Source organism: Thunnus maccoyii, chromosome 10, assembly GCF_910596095.1.
Source record: "Thunnus maccoyii chromosome 10, fThuMac1.1, whole genome shotgun sequence".
Taxonomy (NCBI): Eukaryota; Metazoa; Chordata; class Actinopteri; order Scombriformes; family Scombridae; genus Thunnus; species Thunnus maccoyii.
Genome location: NC_056542.1, coordinates 6192634 through 6217818, shown reverse-complemented (window position 1 = coordinate 6217818; position 25185 = coordinate 6192634). Strand labels below are relative to the sequence as shown.

Below are 25185 nucleotides of genomic sequence, written 5' to 3'. Positions count from 1 at the left end.
AATCATTTCAAGACTACTAGCAGTGTGTTGTATTCCTTCTTTTCTGTCCTGTAAACCATCTCACGACCCCTCCTATTTATTTAGCGACCCCTTGGAGGGTTTCAACCCCCAGATTGAGAAACCCGAGGTTGAGCCTTCTTTCCTGTTCCTCCATAAACTTTGTCTCGCCCAACATTTCCCATCTGTCCACTGAAAAAAACAAATGCTTCTATAGAAATAAAAAACAAACTAATGTCGGTACTGTACCTCTGGTCCATGATGAAACCCAGGGAAGTGAGAGTGAACAGAATGTAGCCAGTCATCCCCAGAATGGTTAACTGAGACAGCATCTAGGATTGAGATACATTTGCACACCATGAGAGATGAGGTTTGGGAAAAAATACATTAGAATCTAAACCTTAAATCAATATCATGGCTGGTTAAGTTACAATCACAGGAGACCTTACTGGGAGAACAGTCATAAACCGCACGGCTGTTGGACTGTTTACTTGGCAATGCCAACCAAAACATGTCTGACCTTCAGAATATGTACTGGCACATACAGTATCCTGGAGCAAATGCACTCCGCCTCTTACTTTACACTGACATGCCTAGTTTACATAGACGCTCTAATCATCTCCGATGGGTCCTGACAGGGGACTTGACCACAGTGGAAGAGACTGCAGTTTGAATCCCGATAGCCTCCTAACTGAGCCAAAACAACCAACATCGGAGCAGAAATCCCATGCAGATTCGTACTGACCTTTTCCGAACAGGGATACACACACAAACAGAATCGCACAAACACACAAATGCTGCGAGTACAGAACGTGATGTACGGTCTAATTTGTGTTCTCTAACCTACGGCCTTGGCTCAGGGCAGCAGCTGGAAGCCCGGTGTCTCCTGAGGATGCCGTGGGCTGTCAGCTTAGGTTTATATTTCTCCGACACTCAATACAGAGCCTAACAGCCAAATCTCGCTGACTGCTCCCATACTGTACATACCCAGAAGGCCATATATAGTAAGCATAAAATCAACCCATCAACAGGATGCAATAAAACAGTATTTCTTTATATTTATCTGAAACTCATAATCCATAAGCCCCCATAAGAACTATTAGCTCTCACATGGGAACAGAGAGGGATGATATGGTGATGTTTTCCAAGACTCAAACAGGAAGATTCTGGGCTAAAAAGTCATCCGAGACTGTCAAAGTTTATTAAATCTGAATGATCAACAGCGAGTTGCATTAGAGTTCAAAGGCTACAATACAGTTATTTTTGGTAAGAGGTGTAATGACTGGAGAATAATTATGGTATCAAAGGTTATGTGAACTTATCTGTGTTTAATAACCCAGGGGGGGTCCAGCACACCAGACATGTTTGGTCACATGATCTTATTTGTTTGACTATCTGTCACCAGGAGGCATGCAGCCGAGACGCTACGCTCGAGAGAAAATCCTTCAGTGTAGTCATCTGGGGTCACATTTGCAGGATTTTTTTTTTTGGAAAATGGAAATTTAAGTGTTTTTTGTGCTTCTATCATTGTGTTAATTTTCAATGCGATCAAGTGTCAAACTGCAGCAATATCAGCAGAGGATAGAAATGAAACTTAACATCTGGTGGCAGCACGGTGCTGTAAGCAGCAGGCTGATTATGTTTTTACTGCTGTCCCCTGAGACAAAGCAGATTAACTCATTATTCAGGTCATTATTGCAGCCATTATTATGACGACATTCATGAAGGCTGGTTGGACAGAGTTACCTCTGAGAAAAGGCACCAGTACCTCATTAGTGAAATGTTACTGCATTAAATTACAAAGATGATATACATCTTACATCATTGATAATTCACACTGTAATCACACTCATGAGTGTAAATCTTTATTGAAACTCCACATTGAGATTATTTTGTAGAAAAATTGTTGTTACTTTATGATCCAATCACATATCAGTGCCCATTTTTTGTTGCTGATGGTTAGAAATGATGGTGAGGACATGGAAAAAATAGAAAATGAACCATACTTATGCAAATTTTTTTCCAAAATACAACATGGATTGGAAAGTCTGCTTTGAAAGCCACAAATCTTGGAGCTTGGTGAAGAAAATGCTGACTCACAAGTACTGTGTTGTGAAAATATTGTCATTTCAGTCTATGGTACAGTAAAAAATGCACTTATTACATCATGAAATGGGAGTCCACATAATTAAGCAAATTTAGGTTGCTATATTTTGACAAATATACAGGCTTTTTGTCCCTGTATGGCTTTGAATTATAACTTATATCACAGCAGGTACTCAAGTTTAAATTGTGCAATCATAAAAACACTAATGGAGAGCTGTTCTGAGATGAGAATTCTTGACTTGGTCAATTTCCTTTGCTGCCTCTAATAGGAGCTGTTTAGCAAACCTATAATAAAACGTACACATTGGCCTGCTGATGATGTAATTGAAGAGTAGCTTCACTTGTTTGAAATAGCCATGTTTTCATGGCTTTGAATTAACGCAAAAGCCCATAAATTGTCCTGCAGTGTATCATCAATTGTCAAGCTAAATAAGCAGCTAGCGAACATGTGGGTATAAATACATAACAGTGACATGATTTATTGTTGGGCCAGAGTGCTCACTTTGTTATTTTCCCTCCAAGTCCTGATTGCTGCATCCTGAAGGCTATTTGGGTTGGGAAATGGTTGACTCGACAATTAAGGCGTTTGTGTTCACTGCTGGACCACCAGCTGGTGTTTCATTCGCCGAGAAGGAGGGGAGCCTTCGACCCTGGAGGGGAGATTTGTGTGTATGTGTGTGTGTGTGTGTGAGGGAGGACCACAACTGAAGGAGCACCATGGAGGTAGTGATCACAAAGACAGGCCATTTTATTTGGGAGTTTGGAGGAGCTGGGCGTGACAGCACTTTTTGGCTAACCAAAACTATGCCTAGGGAAAAAAGCCTTCCAAAGATAACTGCTGAGGAGACCTGTTTCTTTTTTTTCTGAAGACGGAGGAAGGGGGTCTTTTGGCTCGTCGAGTGGAAAATAATAGACAAAGGTTGTTCTAAAGGGGAATGCCGATCAGTCATTCTGTCATGATGTTAGACAGAGCTAGTCTTTTCCTGCTGGCTAAGTAGAGGACTCTGCTCAACCACAGACCAGCCACAACAAACTGCATAATTAGGTGAAATAATGTTGGCAAACAAACATGCAGAACTCCAACAGTCTTAAATTAAGAGCTCTGGACCACCTTGTCATACTTTATATGAGTGATTACAGTAGCCTAAACATAACAGTAGTCAGTTTGTGACCAGAAGGTCACCAGCATCAATCCAAGGACTGAGAAGTCTGACTGAGGAAAAGGAATGTAAAATGTGCTTTTGAGCAAGGCAGTGAACCTTCTCATGAGGTTCAAATAACAAAAATCCTCTGTTTCTTTGCCTCTGATGACATTTAAAGTTTTCCTAATGTGACAAATACATACCATCTTGTTTTCAAACAAAACGTCGTAAGTCCGCAGCACCAGCAGGAAATGTAGGACCACATAAACTTGTAAATGCAGCGGCCAGCTGGGATCATAAGCCACTTCCTTTCCTGTAACCTGCACATGGAAAAATAAAACATGTTTAAATCACTTATTCTTTTGGGGTTTTTGGAGTAATTTTCTGCACAGAATCTCACACCTGACGGCATTCCTACCCTTCAATAACACAGACAACAGCAATTCGTTTGAGCAACATCTAGTTTATTGTTGCATGTTCAGACCGGTTGTACTTTGCAGTGCAATGAAAAGCTTGTACACTACATGGCAAGTGTAAATATAGAGAATAATGTGTTGTGTGTATTATTTTTGTATTAAAAGGACAATTAAAAGCCATAAACATGAACTACATGTCAAAGACAATAATATGCAGTGAAATAAAAATAAATGAATAAATAAAAAATTCAAACTTCTAATCTTGTGTCCTTTTGTATTCCCTCTAGTGCCCCTCAAGTATTCACTTATCTCTTGGTCCATGCTAAAAATACTGCATGTCAAGAAAATCATTTATATGTCAACACTCCTCTCTTTTTCCCCTGTAAAATATTCTTGATGACTCATCTTGAACTCAGGGGCGTAAACATACAGTAAATGTATCCAATCAAATACAATTTGGGAAACTACGCAGCTCACTGCAACCATCATACAAAACCACATTTGACCTTGTTGGCGGTAGCAGCTGGCAGAGCGGGGATATTATGGGTCAGAGGCGTATGTTTGGATCGCTGTCAGTTGACAAAAACTTTCTTTACATTTAGAAAAACGGTGCGGTTGTGCTCTAATTCATTAATATCTTCCTCATCCTCCACCTCCTGATCTCACAACACAGATGAAGGAGGTGTAGATATCTGTTTACAGCGCAGTCAAACAAAATGTGGACTGAGAAGATTCATCGCGTCTAATGTTTTAAAGGGGGACATATGTTTTTTGTGATTTCCTGTTTTTTTTATACTGTTATGATGTTGGTCAAAGTTCTAAAACATGAGGTAAAAGCTTGCTCTGAATGCTTCGTGCGTAATATTGCCCCTACTTCCTCCTCATGATGACATCGGATTGTTCGCACATGCAAACATATACAAGTGGCCATCTGTTCCCTAGCGTTTGTTGCTAAGGTTGTTCCATGGGTTGTCTGCGTTGTCCACTCACATATTTTGGGGCGGATTTGAACTCAAACATGTACAGATGTATTTGAGAGGTTTCCATTTTGAGTAAAGTAAAAGAAAAAGAAGCAAAATCCTACTTACTACTGTTTGTTTGCATAGCCCCCGAAGCTACTGGAAGCTGGCCAATCAAAACAGAGTGGGCCTATTGGGGGGCAACTACACTTTTCCAAATACCCACACTGGCTGTTGTCTTCAATATCACGTTCAGTACGTGCATGAATCGTTACCCATGAATCCCATGTGCATGAGTATGCAATTTGAATCCCACAAGAGAGAGGACTACTACTTATACAGAGAGGCAAATACTGAATGTTCATATAAAAAATGATCAAAATCTTAGGGATTATAACTTTAAGAGACAATAAAAAGGCAATAAAAGCAGCATTAAGGCAGGAGTTGAGTACAAAAAAGACAAAAACAACAGAAAACAAAACTGAGTTGAAGTCAATGATGGGGCCTTTAAATGTCTTTTAGGAAAATTTAATGGAGAAACAGGTTCAAACTTGTCTAATGACCTTTCTCACTTCACAAATCCTTTCTACTTCTTACTGTATGTGTATATTTTCAAGATGTCAGTACTTCACAGTAAAAAGCTGTTACTTGAGTCTCTTACTGGCTGAATTTCAAAACTGGTGAAAATTAGTTTGTTGTGTTCCATCTACAAAGTCATCCAGGATTTATTGGGTGTAGCGGTTTCCCCCAAACACTGAGGAACATATGAGTCCCTCTGTAAGAATTCCCTGAGTCATTTGACCTGTTTTTGTCTGCCTGTGCGTCCAAACGATAAGTAATTAGGTCTGAGGGCTTTATGTTGAAACTGTGTCCTCTTTGGGAATGGAGTATGAAAAAAAACACTGGCCAATCACAGACGCCTGTCTCTCATTCAGGGGGTTTCCCAAGATCCTGAGGAACCAAACCACCACATGTGGGTTCCCCCCGCATCCCATCCCCAACCCTGTAGGTATTCCAGCACGCTGCTCTGCTTAGTCTCAAAAAGCTGAAACACGTTCAACACTCTCTCTCTTTCCTTCACTCCCCTCTCTTTCCTTTCCTTTCCTTTCCTTTCCTTTCCTTTCCTTCACCGGCAGATATCAGCGAGCAGCCGTCTACGAGAAGCCTTTCAAGATATTTCTGTTAAATGCCAGCTCTATCCGTGTTTAGAATCACCCCGCTGAGTTTAAGGGCCAATTTAATCGTTAAGCCAAAGGGGAGTTTTTTTTTTTTTTTAAGTGTGAAGCATGAGGGAACTAAATATGTGACACCATCAGCGTTATTTCAAAGCTAACCGCTGGGTCATTCAACTGGTGCCTGTATTTCTTTCTGCACATACACACACACATGCACATTTGCTCTCAACTGCATGCGGTTTTAATCCCGCAGACTGCGTTTAAAGACGGTGAAAATGAACTTATTGTGTTCCATCTACAAAGGCTTTGCAGCTTTTATTTGATGTGGCAGTACCTTGTAAAACTTTTTGAATATGTGAATCCTGCAATAAGGAATGCTCTGAGTCATTTAGGCCTGTGCTTTAAGTGTGACAAAATGATATGTAACGAAGTCTGAGGACATTATTGTGAAAAACATGCCTCCTTCGGGAATGATGGAAACAAAGAATATTTTTAACCAACCTTGGGAATTTCCAGGTGGTCACCCAGCCGAGATTTACCAGGGCTCCAACTGGGACCTTTGAAGAAAGTTGACAATTTGTTGCTGATAGTCTTGTAAGTCTTGGACTTTGTCCACAAATACCAATAGTAGTGAAACTGGAATAGAAAAAAAAAAAACAAGTCAAACATCAATTTACAATCAAACGCTACATTTAACTGATCAATGTTAACGGAGCAATAGCTGCGATAATTAATCCTGAATAGAAATGTTTCTGCTTTCATTGGGCAGGACGTTGCTCTTGCTATGCTCTGCCAATAGTAAGGGCAGCAAAAATAATCATAGCATCTACCTCCTGGCATTTCATTTTGTTGGCCTCCCTCACCTCAGCTGGGAAGTTTGTTTAGAGTGGAGTAATAATGTTATGGTTACAAAATGGCCAGTCAGCCAGCGAGGGAAACATGAGCTCACGCCTCATCTACTGAAGGTGTCTGTACTCAGATGGATGCAAGCAAGCTGCTTGACCAGTGGGCCAATGGCAGCGATGCCATCGAAGGAAGGCGGGACTGACCTGAACATAGAGGATTTCAAATGTCTTGATAGGGAATACGAGTCCATACACCACTCTGTCTGTCTCTTCAGCAAAGGTACCTAGAAACAAAATAATATGAATAAATACCTTAAAATTGTATTAAAAGGATTTTTTTTTACACTTGGGACCAGTGCAACCAATTAGATAACATTTTTTAGACATCCAGCATCCAACATTAGCATTGAATTTAGAGTTTCTGGCCACCTGGCTAATGTAAGTCCAATATTCCCTCTCTTTTAGCTCTGTTTTTGGTCTCTACCATCTCCAGCAGGAATCCTGATCTTGCTCTTTAGCAGCTAAATGCTGCACTATGTTCACCAGCTAGTTGCTAACAGTGTCTGCTGGGCAGGAAGGGTACAGCAGGTTTATCAGAGCTTCATTGCTAAGAGTTACCTGCTTCTGGAAACAAGGCTGATGAGACTGAACCAAAAGAGTAAAGTTGTGGGCCGTAAAACCAAAACAAAGGAGCTGAAAGACACTAAAAAGTTGTGTAGAGTTGAGGAGAACTGCAGAGTTTGTGATATTTCTCTGTGGGTGTATTAGTACATGTGATACCTTACACATGTTTGCCATTGTTGATATTACAAAAAGAATAGTGCAAAACGAGCTGGTCTATAAATGATAAAGCTGCATTAGACGGGATGTATATACCTAGGAGGAGAATATAAAACATGCTAGTGAGAAGCAGGAGGAAAGTTGTGATCACTTTTAGTGAGATCAGTCTCTTAAAACAATCCAACCGCAGAGAGATAAAATTGGCCCAAGTGATTTCTGGGTAATGTAGACCTCAAAATTTAATCAGTTGCCTCTTGCTGACAGTTGATGCAAAACTCAGTCCAAAGTTAAAAAGCTATTGGCGAACCTACAGTTTATAGAGTCACCTTTTCCCTTCATTTTGTTTCCCTGACTGGAGTAATAGATGACACCACAACTTTAGTTTCTGTCTTATACATATGTAATGAGAGGGCGCACATCACAAACACTAATACACATAAAAAATCTTTGAATTATTAGTTATTCAATGCATTGATAACAACACTAGCAAATATATATATGAATAAAAGCACATTTTACAGTGCAAAACTTCATGTGTATTACTTTGGTGCTTAATACATTTTCCTGTGGAGATAATAACATAATAGTAAATAAGTTTATTCATAAAGCACTTTCTAGATCAGACGTCCCAGAGACGTTCAGAATATGAGATAAAAGAGGAAAAAAAGCAAATAGAGACACATTATAACAATAATAACTAAAACAGAGATAGAAATAGATTAAAAAAAGAACACTACACTATTCAAAGTCTAAAAATGTGGGCCTTGAGCTGCTTTTTAAATGGATCCACACCTACTCTCACTTTAACACATTCTTGCTTAAGAGCCCATAATCTTTCAATAATGAGTGTGTCTGTGTGATGTGTTGCTGTGAGAAGGCAACTAGTAAAACTAAGCATCATGTTTGGTATAAAATGCACTTTGATGGCTTATTTTCTCCTACCAGTAAGTAGTGATAATGCTGGAATATAACGGTAAATGGAAGAATAATAAACATAAACAACAGATTGCTATTTTGCAAAAAGATGCAGGTATCACAATATAGACACATTTTTGGTATTGATCCAAGCATCATCACCACACTTAGCTATGTGTTAATACTGACATTCATTCTTAAAACAGCTGTCCCGAGGAGGCGCTGAAAAGACGATCAGAAATAGAAGTAAACGTCTGATTACTTAAGCTTACCGAATAATCGGTCCCATATGATCAGAATTCCGCCATAATTCTTGTCAATGCAATAAAGGTTCCTTCCTGTTGAGATAACATTTTGTAAATTTAGCACAGAAAATGTCTTAAAACCCACATCTCTGATGTCAGAAGCCTCTTTTCATTACATTATTTTTCCCCACATCTGAGTTGGTACATCAAACCTGCTAAAATAACCTGATTAGACAAAATTAGACATAATCAGACATTATTAATGATCAACCTTTCAGCATTGAACACATGTTTGATACTGCTTTTCATGGGGATGGTGCTGGTAGTCATTAATCAGCAAAACATTATAAAATAACATTAGATTGTCCCATATAAAACAGAACTTATCTCACCGTGGTGAACTCTGTGATGTTTTGGGGTATTAAAGACCCACTCCAGAGGTCCAAGGTCTCTGATCAACTGAAAGGGAGAACGAAATATTTTAAATACAGCAAAACTTTGACATTTATATACATGTAATTAAATAAAAAATGTAATATATAAACTATGGTTACACCAATTAAAAATTCAAGCTGTTAAATCTAAGGCCGGGTTTGTACTGATAGTGACATTAGAGGGAAGGCCATGGGGATCATTCCAATCAAGAGTTTATCCTCTTGAGAGCGTAAATATGCTCAGCAAATTTCATGGGAATTGTGTGTCCAAAGTTGATATTATGGACTGATAAATATGCAAAGGGGAAAGTTCATGTGTCCAAAATGGAAGGTTCAATAAATTTTGTATTAGGTTTTGATTTTTCTTGTTTACAACTGGAAATTCTGGAGCCAATCTAGTCAAGAGTATTCAAGATAACTTGTTCTAGACTTACAGGCAGCGTTGTTTGGACAGACAGACCAGGGAGAAAACAAGTATGTACGACCTAACAGATGCTGAACCAAACTGGAGACATCATGGCAAAAAGTAGAATGGTCACAATGTTCTTTGCTCCCACCGTGTTTTATTTACTGTCACCATGCAACGCTTCGATCAATCAGATATTCTTCAAGCACAAACAGCTCTAACAAACATCACATTTTGTATATACAAATATAAATAAAGCTTTGATGAAAGTTCAACACGGAAGATCTTTTCCCTCACATTCTGCCTTTATTTTTCTCTGGGCGAATGTCACTATTTCCTCCTGTTCTATTTTTCGCTGCCAACTTCCACTTTCCCACGCTGTCAAAATCTCTACATTTAAAATTCTTATATCTCTTTACCAATGTTCTTTCTGCCCACATTCATCGAGCCAATCAGAGTCGCCGTTCTTTAAATATCGCTGAAATTCTGCCAGAGCTACAACTGCACAATCCACCTCCTCCTCCCCTCCACCACCACCGCCATGATCTCATGATGTCCAGAGAGACTCAACCATCAACCATCCGCTGGCTTCACTCCATCACCACTAGCGTATAGACTCCAGGGGATCCTTCCCCTATCCCCGAGCTTCATATGGGCACATGCTTTATGAAAACACTTCACATCGATGGAATCTAATCGCCAAAATCATTCCACGCTGCTAATCTCAGTATATATTGTTGTATCCTTATCAAACTCAAAAGGATGGCAATCTACCAACAGTGACCGAATTGGAAAGCCAACGGCTGTAACTCCATGTAACCAAATATGCATCTTCAGAAAATAATGAAGTCATTATCAATCACAGGTGCCAACAACCCAAAAGAAAGGTTATAGCCACAGTTAACACTGTAAAAAAAAGTGTGCTGCCAATATCACTTTCATTCACATTCATAAATATTTATATTCTGTGTTTTTCTTGATTAACAAGCTTGAATAACAATAATTCTTCAATATTTATGGGCCGGTAGCATAACAACTACAGATGTGGGAAAAGAGACAACATTGCTAGTAATGGTTACACCCATTTATACACACACATACAAAAAAACAAGCACATCTAGCGTAGTCTAGTCTGCAGAGTACATTTTGTGCACAGAAATATTAAACTTGAATCATTTTTCATCTTAGATGTCAAACAGATGCACCAGTGAGTCATTAAAGATTACAGAGGTCACACAGAGCATATTTCACACAGTTCATGTTTCTCTTTTGGTTGCGACTCTCAGATATTTTGATGTTTTGCATCAATACGACAGACTTCTCAGTCTGGAGAATTGTGCACGGCTGGACAGATTTTCTCAGTGATTCATTATTTCCATGTAATGGCTGCGTCTGGCAGCCGAGCGTGAGAGTTTTATCTTGAATGAAAAGGGTCCCCACCACTTCACTTCGGCTCTGAGGCTGAAGTGGTGCAGGCAATGGCGTGCCAATAAATTACATGACATCAAAAAAAGCCCATAAAGGAGGCATAAATTACATCCCTTCAGAAAATTGTGAGTATTACGACTGTTTTCACTAATAGTGCACTAAAAGTTGGAAGGCGTTCCAAATCCATTCATTCCCTCTAACGATCGTGGGGATTGTAAAAGTGATACTCTCAGTCACTTTAAAGGCAGGCAGAGTGGTCATGCTTCTGTTTGGAATATTTCATAAAATCTCATTATTTTTTATTGAATGCAGGTTCCACTGCAACACTGAGTCTACAAAGGCTCGACTTAACAGACAGATTTGTGTTGGCACAGGGAAAAAGATAACTCGACAGATGTTTTATTCAGTCAGATTAACTTTTAACTTTTAACAGCAACCATGAATGGAGGAGTAAATTCATTCAGTGGCTGATCATACATTTCCATACTTGATTGTTGTAATATACTGCATGTAGTACATACATACAGTAGTATTCATATAGTGTATAAACCTGGCTGGTTGAAAAAAAAAAAAAACGCTACCATGACGACACAGGTAACCATGACGATGACAGTCCTCTAACCTGGACTCACAGGTCAGTGTCTAAACGCTTCGCTCATAGAGACTGAAGACAATCTCCCCGGTTTCTTTGTTAAAACTAGGTGGAAGCAAAGAAAGATTAAAAAACCCTACATGGCAGAACCAATCCAAAGTCTTTGCAGTTCGCTACGGAGGAGAAGCATCATTTCCGGTTAGGTGTGTCCTTGACAAAATGCATGGGGTGTAGGTTTGTTAGCGGCCGTTTAAGCAACTACCTTGCATTTAAAAATCCCCAGACATCAGTAGGCAGAGATCTCTGATTGTCTGGTATCGTGAGACTAAACCAAACCATGACTTCTCTCTAAACTTAAGCAAGGCGTTTTAGTGCCTAAACAAACGTGACATCATGAATCTTGTGATTTGTAACATTTTCTTTTCATGTAAGTATAATATACCGTATTGGCCTGAATATAAGACAATGTTTTATCCTGGAATAATATTTGAAAAAGTAGGGGGTCGTCTTATATTTAAGGACTGGACAGTTACATAGAGTATTGCATTACGTGTTGTTTATAGCCTTTATGTTGCTAGGCTAGCGAGTGTATTCAAGTCTGTTTATGGCGAGTCTTTTAGCATTAGTCAGCCAGAAAAGTGTTTGGTTAGCTCAGTCTAAGCTGCAGGAGTTTCTGAAGGCTTGTGCAACACGTTTTTTCTGCTGTGGAGCAAATAAATTCATGATGTGTCACTCATGAGTGAAAACAAGTATAAAGCATCCTCCAACGTCTTCACTGCAAAAATGGACCGAGGACTGAATCGTCACGCCAAGCAGCCAAGAATTATTGCTGTCACAGATGATGAGGAGCTCAAACAGGCAATAAGAAAAATGCTAACTGCTGAAGAAAATAATTTTGACCTTTTCCAAGAGGCTGACAGGAGAGAGTGTGAGTATGTGACTAATAGACAAGCTAAATGTGAGATTCACGTTCTGCTTTAATGGCAGTATTTCACTTTTACAAGACAAAATGCTTTAAGGATGATGACTCTCTTCTCCTCGGATTAATAGTAGTAGTGTAACGGAACGCAGTTGATCCGTGATCCATATGGATGTGAACCGTGGATTAACTGCAAAATGTTATGTCTCATTGGAGATAAAGTCAACAAACTGCTGTGAGTTCAAGTCATGGACAGACAGCGTGTCACTAACAGGGATTTTGAAGAGAAACAACCAAACCAGCATCTAACGGGTCCAAAGTGACATCTGCAGGTTTGTTTATACGCCGTTTAATGTGCTGCAGCTGAGCAGATAATTAGCTATGGAGCTGCTAACTGATGTTAGCGGTGCACTTTTCCCCAGTGAATGTTTGTTTGGTGGCTCGTTGAACAAGCTAAGCTGCAGGAAAAGACTTGTGTTCATGTTTGTAAGTTATCATGGAGTTTTGATGATGCAGACACAGGCTGTTTCATTCACTGCCATGTTTAAAAGGAGGAAGGTATCATGCCTCATATTGCACTTTAATTTAACAATTGAGTATTGAATATTTTATATATTTTAAGATTTTATTCAAACACTGGATATCTTGAATGTTGTTTTCATTTAAGACCATGGGCAAATGTTTCTTGCTTTAAGTGTTTTACAAAATAAATGGAAAGCAAAATTATATTTATCTGTGACTCAAAACCGTGATATGATCTGAACAATGAGTTTTATGATCTGCTGCACCTCTAATTAATAGTATATCACTTTCCCAACAGGATGAGTGTGAAAGTATATCTTTAAAAAGTCTTTTTCCAACACCATTTGTTAGAAAAGAGAGGGTCATCTTATAGTCGTCCCAGTCGGTAGTACATTGTTCTATTTTATTGCTTATTTTATAGTTTTATTGAATAATACTTTAAAATATTTGACCTTTTATCCATTTTTCTCTGAGTGAAGCATTATTCTATTCATTGAGCAATACTATGTTGCAGGAAGATAATAAAGATGAACCTTGAACCCTCCTTTGAGTTTTATTGAATCATAATTTAAATTACGTGACCTTTTACCCATTTCTCTGACTGTAGCATTATTCTATTCATTGAGTAATCCTATATTGCATAAAGATAATAAAGATGAACCTTGAACCTTGTTTTCCACAACCATAGACAGATTTGACTACAGAATCTATAACTTATGTTTTAATATTTACTTCGGTGTGGATCCAGAACTGGTAGAGCAGGTTTAACTGTATGTGAACAGCGAAGACTGAGGGGGGTATAGCCAGAGCCATGGGCAGGTAGAAGACCTGAGGAGGAGAGGAGAAGAGGGGAATCAGTACCAGCAACGTCTTCGTAGCACAATCTCATGGAGTCCAGACATGTTGAAAAACTGACATCTATGTTTTCTATTAAAAGCGCTTTATTGACTTTATTGGTTTGCAACAGATGGAACATAGCACCTCCTAGAGTTACATCACTCCTCATCATGTACATGTGCACAGTAGAAAACTAGTGGAAAATTGTATACGTATTCAGTTATTTTGCTTATATCAGGTAATGTATGAAGTTGTTTCGTGAGCCTTTTTTATAACCTTAACCTTATGTATGTACACCGGTTGGTTTACGTAATGTTCTCTTTGCCTTTTTTCCTTATAAAGCACTTTTTAATCTCTGATTTTATACATGCTATATAAGTAAAGATTATCATTATATAATATAGAACCTGTCATACAAAAGTCATGCACCTTTACAAAAGGAATCATAAATATACACTAAAGTTGTGCTCACTCTGGTCTGCACATTGTAATTTTAAATTCTCGTAATCAGAAAAATGCTAAAATGCTAACTGACAACTACCCAGTGTATATTCAGAAGGTAAGGATGCCCATATACTATATTTTACATATTTTTTAAAATATATTCTACGTTATATCAGTCATAAAAAAAAAAGAACATGTCTGGCACTGCCCCTTTAAGCTAATTATTGTTGGTTATTTGGTGGCGACTATTTTAAGCTGAAGATTTGATGCTCCAGTAAGTGACAGGGCATGTATATGTATGTGGGATGGACTTAAAATAAACTACAGTGCCCATGTTGATGGTAATAAAGCAATATGTCACCAGGTTCGACAGTGTGGCTCATTGGTGTATTTTTAATAGTTTCTGGACAACTATGGAGCTCTACGCCACAGAGGAATTACTTGTATAAGACTTTTGCTACACTCTACAGTACTCTAAGGGAATGAATAAGATCTTACCCAGGATGCGAACTGCTGGGTGAGGGACTGTCTGAGGGCGGTGGTGAGGTTGTAGTGCTCTGAACTGTGGTGAACCTGGTGAGCTGCCCACAGGATGGCCACCTCTGAAGGAAATTACACACACAAACACACGTAGAGCACATTAAACATAACAATCCAAGAGTCCAGAAGAATTTCTCATATGAGGTTATCACTACTTGACCTACTCACACCTACAAAGCCAACACCAGTCATGTAACTTTTCCACACAAGATTTGTTCACAAGCCTTGAACCCTCACACACATTCAGCTGCCTTTCCATCACCACGACAAGTGATTTATCTCAAAAATCAACCTTGCTCCTTCCCCAGATGAGTAACTAGACACTTTCATCCCCAGAAGGAGCCATTTCTGTCCCGCTCCTGGCCAGCCGTGATGAAAAGCTGAGGCCTGAGCATAGCTGGCCATCGGGGGGGGGGGGTTTCAGGTTCGGCGGGGGTATTCGGCTGCAGCTGGTTAGCGTCCAGCCTGATGTCCCAGTGCTCCAGTTTTCATTCCTCTGCTGTGTTGTGATACTTGCTACATTAATATCTGTGTTACACTTCATTTTAACATCCAAAGGGAACATGCTTGTTAAGTTTCACTGGATCTCCGGGCCGTTTCCGGACCACCCCGTCTGGTCTGTGCTTTTTGGCACCTCCCGTCCACTTTGGCTTCACAGCCGTACAAGAGAGAACAGTAACCTTCAAATATTACTGAACCACAAAGTCTCCTACAGACTATCTATAGTAATGTACTCATTATAATAAAAGTAGCCCAAGTTATTAAATGAGGTTAAAGTTTCATGTGGTAGCCTCGTTTAAGACGGGAAGCCTTGTGATTAAGAGATGAATTATAAAACAATTAAGCTTGAATTTAAAGAGAAGTACTAAGGGTGAATGAATGTGATCACATCTGGGTGGTTAAAATCACACATGACATGCATGGATGTGACAAGACAAACTTTTTTTAGCTCGATGATGATGCATTTTGTAGTTTATCTAAAAATTTTAAGGGATTTATCAGCCCATGTGCCTTTCCTTCAATCCATACAGGACTGTGTAAATCACCAAAATTGAGGTGGTGATGTAATCACATGGCAACGTGTATCCACGGATACACACACATGCGATAACAGCTTTGCACACTGTGGGATTACCGCCTTCTGTTTTGAGAGAATCATTCACAAGTCACATCTCAAACTCCTTTCTTGCTGTTTAATAAACCTGTGAATTCTGTCGAGGCCGGCAGTCATAAAACCCAATGGGTCGAGGGTCCGCCGCACCTGAACAAACACACTGCTGAAGGTGTGTGCTGTATGAACGGAGGAGCACCGCGATCTTTTTCCGGACACGTTTCGAATAAGTGAAAGGTGGAATTCCTCAAACTTTGGGGAAACCCCGAGGAGCTCCGAGAGAAAACTACCGTTCCCGAGCAATACTCCACACCTCGCTTATTTAACAGGGTTATTGCTGGATTTCAGCAGGTGTGAGTGAATAAATGTCACAGGGAATGTTTTTGGAAGTGTCACATATAACATTAAAAGGGTGTATTTTGGATGCAGTCAAAAGGGAAGCAACAGGATTGGATTTTATTTCAAACTTTATTTGCCCTCTCAACGCAACTGACAGGAATCTGCACACAAGGCATCAGAGAGAGAGGAGAGAGGAGGAAGACTGGCTGCATCTACAGCAGTCAAGCAAAAAGTTATGACGTTTCTTCCGCTCTGACCCATGGGGGATTCAGAGATGAACTGTCCTGCTAAGAGACATATTGAGAGGATAATCCAGCCTTTGTTTAATTCCAGCAGCCTGAGTCTTAGTTTTTTTTTCTTCTCACTGGAGTCGTGCTTGGCAGGATCCAGGACTAAGGGCGGCTAAGATTGATGCTCGTTGTCATTGATAGGAAGTAGGAACTGCTAGGCTTCACTGCAAGCCCATGTCCTCATCTCTGGACTCGGCGGGACACTGCATAGTTTGGCAGGGCCTATTCAGGAGGGAAGCCCTGTTAATGGTGAGAACCAATGCCACAGAGCCTGCGTTCCCAGCAAGAGCAGAGAAACGCTGAGGACAGCACTTCCATCTGGTCTCCAGAGAGCCTCAACTCACGATTTCTCAAGAAGGATGAGTGCTAGCTAATCAGGTGATAGACAGTTACGACACTTTATACCCTAGTCACAGAAAATACTGGTTTCTCATCAGCTGTCAGGTGTCCATTAAACCGACATTATACCAAGGTCACTGGGAATCCTCAATTCTGATTAGCTGGAAAGTGTGTATAAGCTTTCAGTAACCAGACAGATAGGTAGAAACCTATGATGGAAGTGTTTGTTTGCCGTCCTAAATGAATGCAACAGTATTAAACTGTAGGTAAGAACAGCAACAGTAAGGCTAAGCTAAAGAGCTTGGAACTAGCATTATTTGTGTAACCAAGAACAAAAGATAAAAAGAAAAATTTTAAATGTGTTTGATATTTGCATGAATCTCCTTGATTGAATCTCCTAACTAACAGGAGGAGGGAAGAGGACTTATTAATAGCATTAGCCACTTTGAACCTGGTAGTCTGAAGAAAAGCTGCAGGGGAATGGGAACAGAACCAGAGAAGAAATGTGACACAAAAGACAAAGAGAAGAAAAGAGAGACTGTGTCAGAGAGCGCCATTACCCCCTGTATCAACCATTACAATCATGGAATATACAGGATATTATCCCAAAATACGGGATACCTCAAATATAGTTCAGGTCAACAGTTTACCCACCATTCTATATCAGTGCACAATTAAGCTAATTCTCACTTGTGAAAAGGACCTAACTGGGTCAAACTATCTGTAAACAGAGTTTAAAGGGCCATTCATCCATTTTGAAAATACATTCTTACTTACCTATCGTAATATTTAGCCATGCGGATAGATTTAGTTTAATTTGGCAAAGGTCTGAGATATCTGTCTCTAAGGTTTCTGCTGCCACCCTAAAACAAAGGAAGTGAATGGAATTTTCCACTGGTGCTCAACACATTCAAAAATGGGATTTAGACAAGACTAGGGCTGCAAATAACAATTATTTTCATTATCGATTAATCTGCAGATTATTCTCCAATCGATTATCAAAATAGTTGCTGATTAATTATCTATCAATCAACTAATCATTGCACTTCTAATGAGGACACTACAAAAAGTCTACAGCTACACTAGCAGCTCTGTAAGTGATGCTTTGAGCAAAACATCAGCATGACAGCATGCATGTAGTAAGTGTTTAGCAGGTCAACCTGCTGGTATCACAGAAGCCTATTAGCATTCATCCTTCATTTGGTACCAAGTGACAACCTTGACCTGCTGATTATGCTACTGACCTTAAATATCTGTAGGTAATTCAAATTTCATGGCAATTCATCAAGATAGTTAGTCGCCACTGTTGTATTGAGTGGGCAGCAGAAAACTTGGACAAGTAACAAAACTATACGCATGGCTTGAATCCACGTAAGTGAGAAAATGTGACAACAACAGAGTCAGAGAGTGATGTAATAATCTACAATTTACAAGGTATACTGTTGAATAACATCATGACACGTAATCAAGGCCTATAAGTCATAATCATTCATGTAATGTGACTGAGTTAGACTTTGACAAAGTCTGTTTATGTCCACCTCGACCCTGTCAGGGGACGTGCTTACATAAGTGGAGTCATATAAACGCAAGAACCAAAGTCCTATTGAGCTCCATAAATTTAGCTCCAGTAGCGGCCTGTACGTGCCAATAATCAACCTCTACCTTGAATAGTGCTACTATAAAAGGAAAGTATGACAAGACAAACCATAGAATGAGATCCAAATCGATCTTCTTTAATCACTCAAACCTTATGAAATACTTTTACATCAATCAGCTGCCTAAATCATCACCCTCAGCGACAAACTCCTGGCACGAACAAGCAACGTCCTTCATGTGCAGCCCTCTGAGTGGTGGGTTGTCCTGTCAATCACAGGGGTAATGGGCTGTGAACAGCCTTCCAGTGTTTGGATTGGAGGGCTGTTGGATGGGGTGCCAACCCAAACAACGAGCGCTGGACTTGGTCGGCCAACTCCCCTCCACCGCTGCCATACTTCATGCTGTCCACACAGCTCGGTCACACACACTAAACTATACACACTAACCATGGTCAGGCCCACTTACAGCTCTTACAAACAGGGTGTAAAACCTATGGATGATGAGCTAAAATGGCTTTTCCCTTATATATTTTATTATTTTAACATTCTGTTTTAATTGATCATAATCCCAATTCTGTTCTAACTTGCTGAAATCCTAAGCACTCATACTTTTCTCTTTTTTTTTACTGCTCTGCGCTGCAAGCTTTGATTAAATCTGTAGGCAGTTCATGAAAGATTTTATATTTGATCTTATAGTTGCTCAAATATGGAGATTTGCTGTTATCATGGGAAAATAAATATCTTTGCATTTTAGTTAGAAAATCAAGCAATTTGAAAATGTAATGCAATGGACGTTTTTCACAATTTTTTGACATTTTATAGACTATATTAAGAGAAAAATATAGCCTACAGATTTATCCATAACAAAAATAATTGTTAATTGCAAGTCATGTGTTTTAAGGCAATTTTGATATATGTTTATGTTGGAATACTTAAGAATAAATCAGGTATTGGTAAAGGTATCATAGTAAACAGTTGTGCTGAAAAGTGCACAACAAAAACACCAAAGAAATAAGTGCGTAGAACCAGAATGTAAAGAATCTTTCAGATAGTTACCTCCAATTTCAAGTTTCTGCATAATTTCACACCTGTAACATCCACAATAACCGCGCATTGCTAAGCTATTACGTGTGCGCAAGATAACATTACATACAGTACCTCAAAGCAGCTCTGCAATGTCTTGGCGTTTCAGCCACAGTTTTCAATCGTCCATTACACGCGTGTCTGACGGAACAGATGCGCTTCGATTTTAATCAGTACAGCTGTCTACACAGGCCACGCAACAGCTCGTGTTTCACTTGTGTTATACATGTGTAACTGCAAGCTAAAATGTATTTTTACACTTCAAGTCTATTTTTTTTTCCTTTTTTGGCACGTAACTACAATGATGGTATGTGGAGCTCTGAGTGCTGCCAGAACTGTGCCTGTACGCCTGTGAAGAAGACAGACGGTTTTGAAAAGATGTTTAATATCTGACCGATCTTGTTAGATATTCAGCTAAACTGAGGACTTCTTTACAAAATTTCTGATCATTTGACTTAAATTTCTTGCCTTGATGGACTTTATACAAATGTTACCACATCTACAGATCTCAGTAAAAAGTTGACTGACAAAAAAAAAAAAAAGTCAAACAATCCACATGTGAGGCATTACCCTCATATTCATCCTTCATCTTCACACCTCATCCCTCCAATCAGTGAGGTTTACCGTCAGCAGAGTCAACAGTGAAAATCTCCTCATCTGTCAACACTGTTGACAGACGGAAATCTGTCCGTGCAGCGAGTGGAGCACATGAGGGCAGCAGACAGCCGGACTCTGGCCTCTGCTAAGCTCAGCGACCCTCTCAGTGATCATAACACACTCCTCTTTTCTGCACTGTGTTTGAATGCTGTACATACAGACCCGCTGAGGGTTATCTCTTTGTAATGTCTACGTTCCATTGGACCAGATTTTCTCTCTAGTAGTCTACTCTAAGTAGACAGTCTCTCTCTTTCTCTCTCTTTCATCACACACAGCAGACGGAGAGTGAGATCACAGTGACCTATAGATCACTGCTGATGTTATCTCTGCCTCCCATGAGGCCTTTCACTTGGTCTCTTCTACCGCAGTGAGCGAGACCCCCACATCCTGATCAAACCATACCAGCAGAACCAGCAAACCAAGCGGGAGCCCGGATTCTTTTGTTGGCCCTGCAACCTGCACCAGGCCAGGAACTCGCCGTCACAGTGAAGATTTATGGAGCCCCGGCCGCCCAGGGGCAGGGTAACCTCCTCCCCACCCTGCCATACAGCCAGGAGGAGCTCCTCTTTAAACAATAACATCCATGTCGGCTAGGTCTCCTTAGGGACGGAGGACAGCGGAGGAGAGCAGAGGAGTGCTGATCTGCTGAGCACATCTGTTTGTCTTAACGACTGCTGCTGTCTGCTGGGCTGGAAGAGTGGGAGGGGTGCGGACACATCAGCAAACAGATACAGATGACAAGGTGCTAGCAAAGCAAAAATCTAAAATTTCTGTCAATAAACCTTTTGTCTACTCTGATTTTTGCAGCCTCGGTGTTTCCTCAATCCGTGGATCAACAGCATCCTCCGTCCTCTCAGCGTGTGCTTTCATGTGTTTTTATACTGCCTGTAAATGAGCAAAACAAAAACTAAAGAAAATCCGACTCTTTTGATGACGCAGTGAATGGAATAGTGACAGACTGTGAAGTGGGCAGCAATGAAATCGCCAACCGCGTTTCACATCCTATAACACAACATATTACTAAATTATTTTTCCAAAGTACATTGCATTAACAAACGTAATCGCTGCCTGGATTATGTTCACAGATGTTTTTTTTTTGTTTTTTTTTCAAATGAATGACACGAATGAATGACATTTATGTAGCTGCAGGATCTTGACAGTGGGGAGCGGGGGTTTGCATCCTGAATCCTGTGTGTGTTTAGGTTTAGGCAACGAAAGCACTTTGGTTAAGGTTGGTGAAAGTTTGTGATTTCGGATGAATGTTAAACACATCATATCTCATGCTTCAAGTCACTGCAGACTTTTTTTGTATCAAACCGAGACCACAATCTTTCCCTGACATTAACTAAGTGCTGCCAGTGTACAAACATAAAAAATTAATAAAGCTGCAGGCTAGAAGACAAAATGAAATATGTTGTCACTGGACATTTTACTGATACCTTCAGTATCAACATTTCTGCAACTTGCCAGATATGCTAATCAACAACATTTACTCATTATGTTGACAGAAAACCTAATTCAGCCAACATTATATCTCCTGCCAAACGCATTAGCTGTTATAGTTTAGTAATAATGAACATAATATCTAGTGGAACAAACTTCTCTAAGAGCTTGGCTGAGGTTGTCATTGAACCCTGGTCATCAAAGTTAATAATCCACACTACCTGCCTATCTGACCTCCACATTATTACTTTTCCATATTGTCAAATTACTGACTGTTTCCAGTCGTGTTTCATCTCTAACTAATCCCTCTGTGGTGTGGAAACATTTGAACATTTCACAGCTAACACTCAATAACTTTAACCACATTAATAATATCATGCAAATAGTTTATTTCTGAAAACACCACTACGTCTCTCTCTCTCTCTCTCTCTTGAGCTTGAGCTTGTGGATGTGAGAAATTACTTTTTTGTGACAAGAGGACATGTTGCTCGAGGCAAACACTTAACACTTTTTTAATTTAAAACATTGTCTGTTTGGGGATCGGATTAGAAGACATTTGTCAAAGATGACGGAAAACTAGGTGAGGTCCCAAACGCAGATTGAAGACAGCTGATGTCACGGAGACTTTACTCGACTCAGTCAGGACCAAAGGTGACACATGAAACAATCAGGATTCACAGGTAAAACAGGCATCACAGGAGGTAATCTAAAGAGTGCAGGACTAATGGCAGGAGAGGAATAACAGAAACCAAGCTGACATATACAAACAGGATGAAATTAAAGGCAACTTTAGACTGTGATAAAAGCAATCAAGTAAGGAGTCTAATGAAGTCTTGGTCGCAATCTGTATCAAACTGTATAATATCAGTTTTGAGGCAATTGTGTGATAAACGTCTGGTCGATTGCAGCACTACAATGTACCATCAGCACTACTCTTGTGTTTTTAAAAAAAACAAAATGATATACAAGCTTTGGCCGCAGCGGTTGAACCTCAAAAGATTTGCAGCGAGGGAAAAGACGTCAATGTGAAATGTTGATTTTGCAAAGTGAGTTTGAGATAAATACGTTTTGCGGCGGTAGTATTATGTTCGCTCGCCTGTGTCTCCTGTGTCATTTCATGTTGTGTTTTAATTGGCTGGTTTGTAAACACGGGTCATAGCTGAAGTCACATTGTGGGAGGTTTTGATGTAGCCTGTCATTAGTCGCCGAAGCTCTAAACATCAGTAGTCTCATACAGTGTGTTTTCATTCGCTTAAGTAACAGCTGGCGTTCTCCAGTAAGCTGATGTCTTTACTGTCATGTAAACAAGAAATCTGGTTTCTGTAATCAGGGGTAGGGGGACTAGAGAAACCTGATTCACCTGAAGAATGCTGATTTTCTTTGTCATGCGTACACAAAACCCTTTTGCAAATCAGCTTCTTACAAGTATGCATGTGCATAATAACAGCTTTGCAGACAGACAGAGAAAACAGGTCTAACAAGTAGCCTGTAGAAGACTGAATCAATCAGTTTTCACCACTGAACATTTGACTATTTGTTCACTTTCACACCTTGAGGAAAAGCTGCACTCTGTATGTCCTCCTCTCGCTACATGGTCAGGCTGTTCTGACCCAGACACCAAAAAAATAACAACAAAAGGTCAAGAACCAGTGTCTTCAATCATCAATATAGGTACAATAAGTAAGCCAAGCACTTGTGGGTGCAACTAAAAAGTCCATCTGATATAATCATCGCAAATTTCTCAAAAATCCCAACTTGTCCGATCAGATCAAATTGTCTTTCTTTCCAAAATTAACAGCCGATTGCTTTAAATTTAAGACCATTCCCTCGCTGTCAGTCTTCAGCAGGAAATACATCACGTTACCATTTCAAAAGACCTTTAAGTGACGCTCTGATGTTTCTGAGCTATAAGTGTATCACAGAGCAGCAGCTACTGTAGTGTGGTGAGACAACTGCAGCGTAACTCCATTACCTCACATATAATCAAAGTATGGACAGCTGACTGGCTGATTAATGGCTTCAGCCTGGCTGGCATGCCTGGATATAGATGCTGCCTGAGAGCAGAGCTGCTATTAGTGGCGATTGCGATATAAGGTTAGAATAAACAGAATCAACAGGCCTGTCAACAACATGGCCGCATCCGAACCAAGCTGGCCTCCCAGTCACCCAAAACCATCTGGTTCCAGGCTGGTTCAGAATAGAATAGTTATGAACATATATAGTCTGTCGGAGGAGGGTGAAAAAGGGCCGGAGGGGAAAGTAGCAGACAAAATGTGGAGTGAAATGGATTTTTTTTTTTCTAAACTTGTCAGTCAACAGGTTATTGAACTGATGTGTTTATGAAAAAGCGGCTTCAGTGGCTGTTAATACATAAACTAGTGGTTGAATCTAAAGCGAGGGTCATGTTATTCCAGGGGTTAGAGGAGTCGCACTCTCTGGAAATCAATCAGCAGCAGAAATCTGAAATCTTTGCTTCTTTAAAAAGCAAAATAAAACCACAAAGAGCGCGACAGGACGGTACAATCCTGAGAGCGGGCCTCACTAAAGTTACAGTATTTTGATGCTGGGACCATGCACCAGTGATAAGAGTTAAAGCAAATATTGATATCAAGAGTTAAAATAAACGAGCACCTCATTTGAGTCTGCGTGCGCACCAAAGGTCATTCAAATGTTTAAAATTCCAGTTTCGCCTCCACTCAAAATTCAACCACGGTTGGTATTTATCTACGCAGATTCAAACCAAATGCCAAGCACAAGGCCACAAATACGGTCTAGTCACAGGCTTTTGCTAAAAATTTCTGTCAATGGAGAATCCTGAATTTCATCCAGGCCTAAATGCCTGCAGCACAGTTTCCTTTCAATCTGTTGTTATCTCCAAGATCACAGCGTCTGGCAAGACTGAGGCCAAGTAGTAATGTCTCCTCTGTAAAGATGGCATCAGCACAGACGACTGACTGCCTTTCAAAGTACTTTCCACTTAATTATCTTTGAGCTGTCCTTTTATGTGGAAGTCATGAGAGGGAAACTATGAAAAAAAAGGACCATAAAACTGGTTAAACTGAAAATGATATTTTACACTGAAGTGCTCATATTTCCCAGTGGAGGATGTCACTTTTGCTTTTTTTTGTTTTCTATTGTAGTCTCTCCATTATTATGCAATAAGATTTATAGCTCACATGTTTTGACACAATAGGATTATAGACATAGTGTTCTGTAGTCTGTCTGTTTTGAAGCATACATTGAACAGATTGTAAAACTGTTCCAAGATATGAGCGTAATAAAACCAGACAGGGCTCCTAAAGCATTGTTACATGACAATTTGACACTCATTAAACTGTATTCTTAATGCTGAAAAACACTTTACCGCCGACCTACATCTGCCTTACTCCTCTGTGCTTCATTAATGGCAACTTCTATCCCACATATAAGAATATTTTGGTTGAAACTTGCTCTGAAAAGAGCTGGAGGTCAAACTTTGGTTGACCGAGATGACCCCAGCTGACCAGAGTAAGGATTGAGGACCGTGCCGGCCCTATCCTGCGGTCGGAGAGAGCAGCTTCCCACTTGGTAACAAGGGGAAAAGCTTATATCCTGAGCGAGCGCTGTGGCTGCTCAGCACCAGACAA

At 39.9% G+C, this 25185-nt stretch overlaps 1 protein-coding gene across 3 annotated transcripts in view; it reads right to left on the bottom strand.

Moving 5' to 3' along the window:
• Positions 1-25185, bottom strand: part of agmo (alkylglycerol monooxygenase) — a 56563-nt gene that overhangs the window by 19040 nt on the left and 12338 nt on the right. For all 3 annotated transcript variants that reach the window (XM_042423518.1, XM_042423520.1, XM_042423519.1), the window contains exons 4-11: positions 14661-14764; positions 13614-13709; positions 8973-9039; positions 8608-8673; positions 6845-6924; positions 6297-6431; positions 3449-3565; positions 247-329 (exon numbers count right to left, since the gene is read on the bottom strand). In XM_042423518.1, the coding sequence (XP_042279452.1) occupies positions 247-329; positions 3449-3565; positions 6297-6431; positions 6845-6924; positions 8608-8673; positions 8973-9039; positions 13614-13709; positions 14661-14764 (748 nt within the window). The remainder of the gene's footprint in view (positions 1-246; positions 330-3448; positions 3566-6296; positions 6432-6844; positions 6925-8607; positions 8674-8972; positions 9040-13613; positions 13710-14660; positions 14765-25185) is intronic.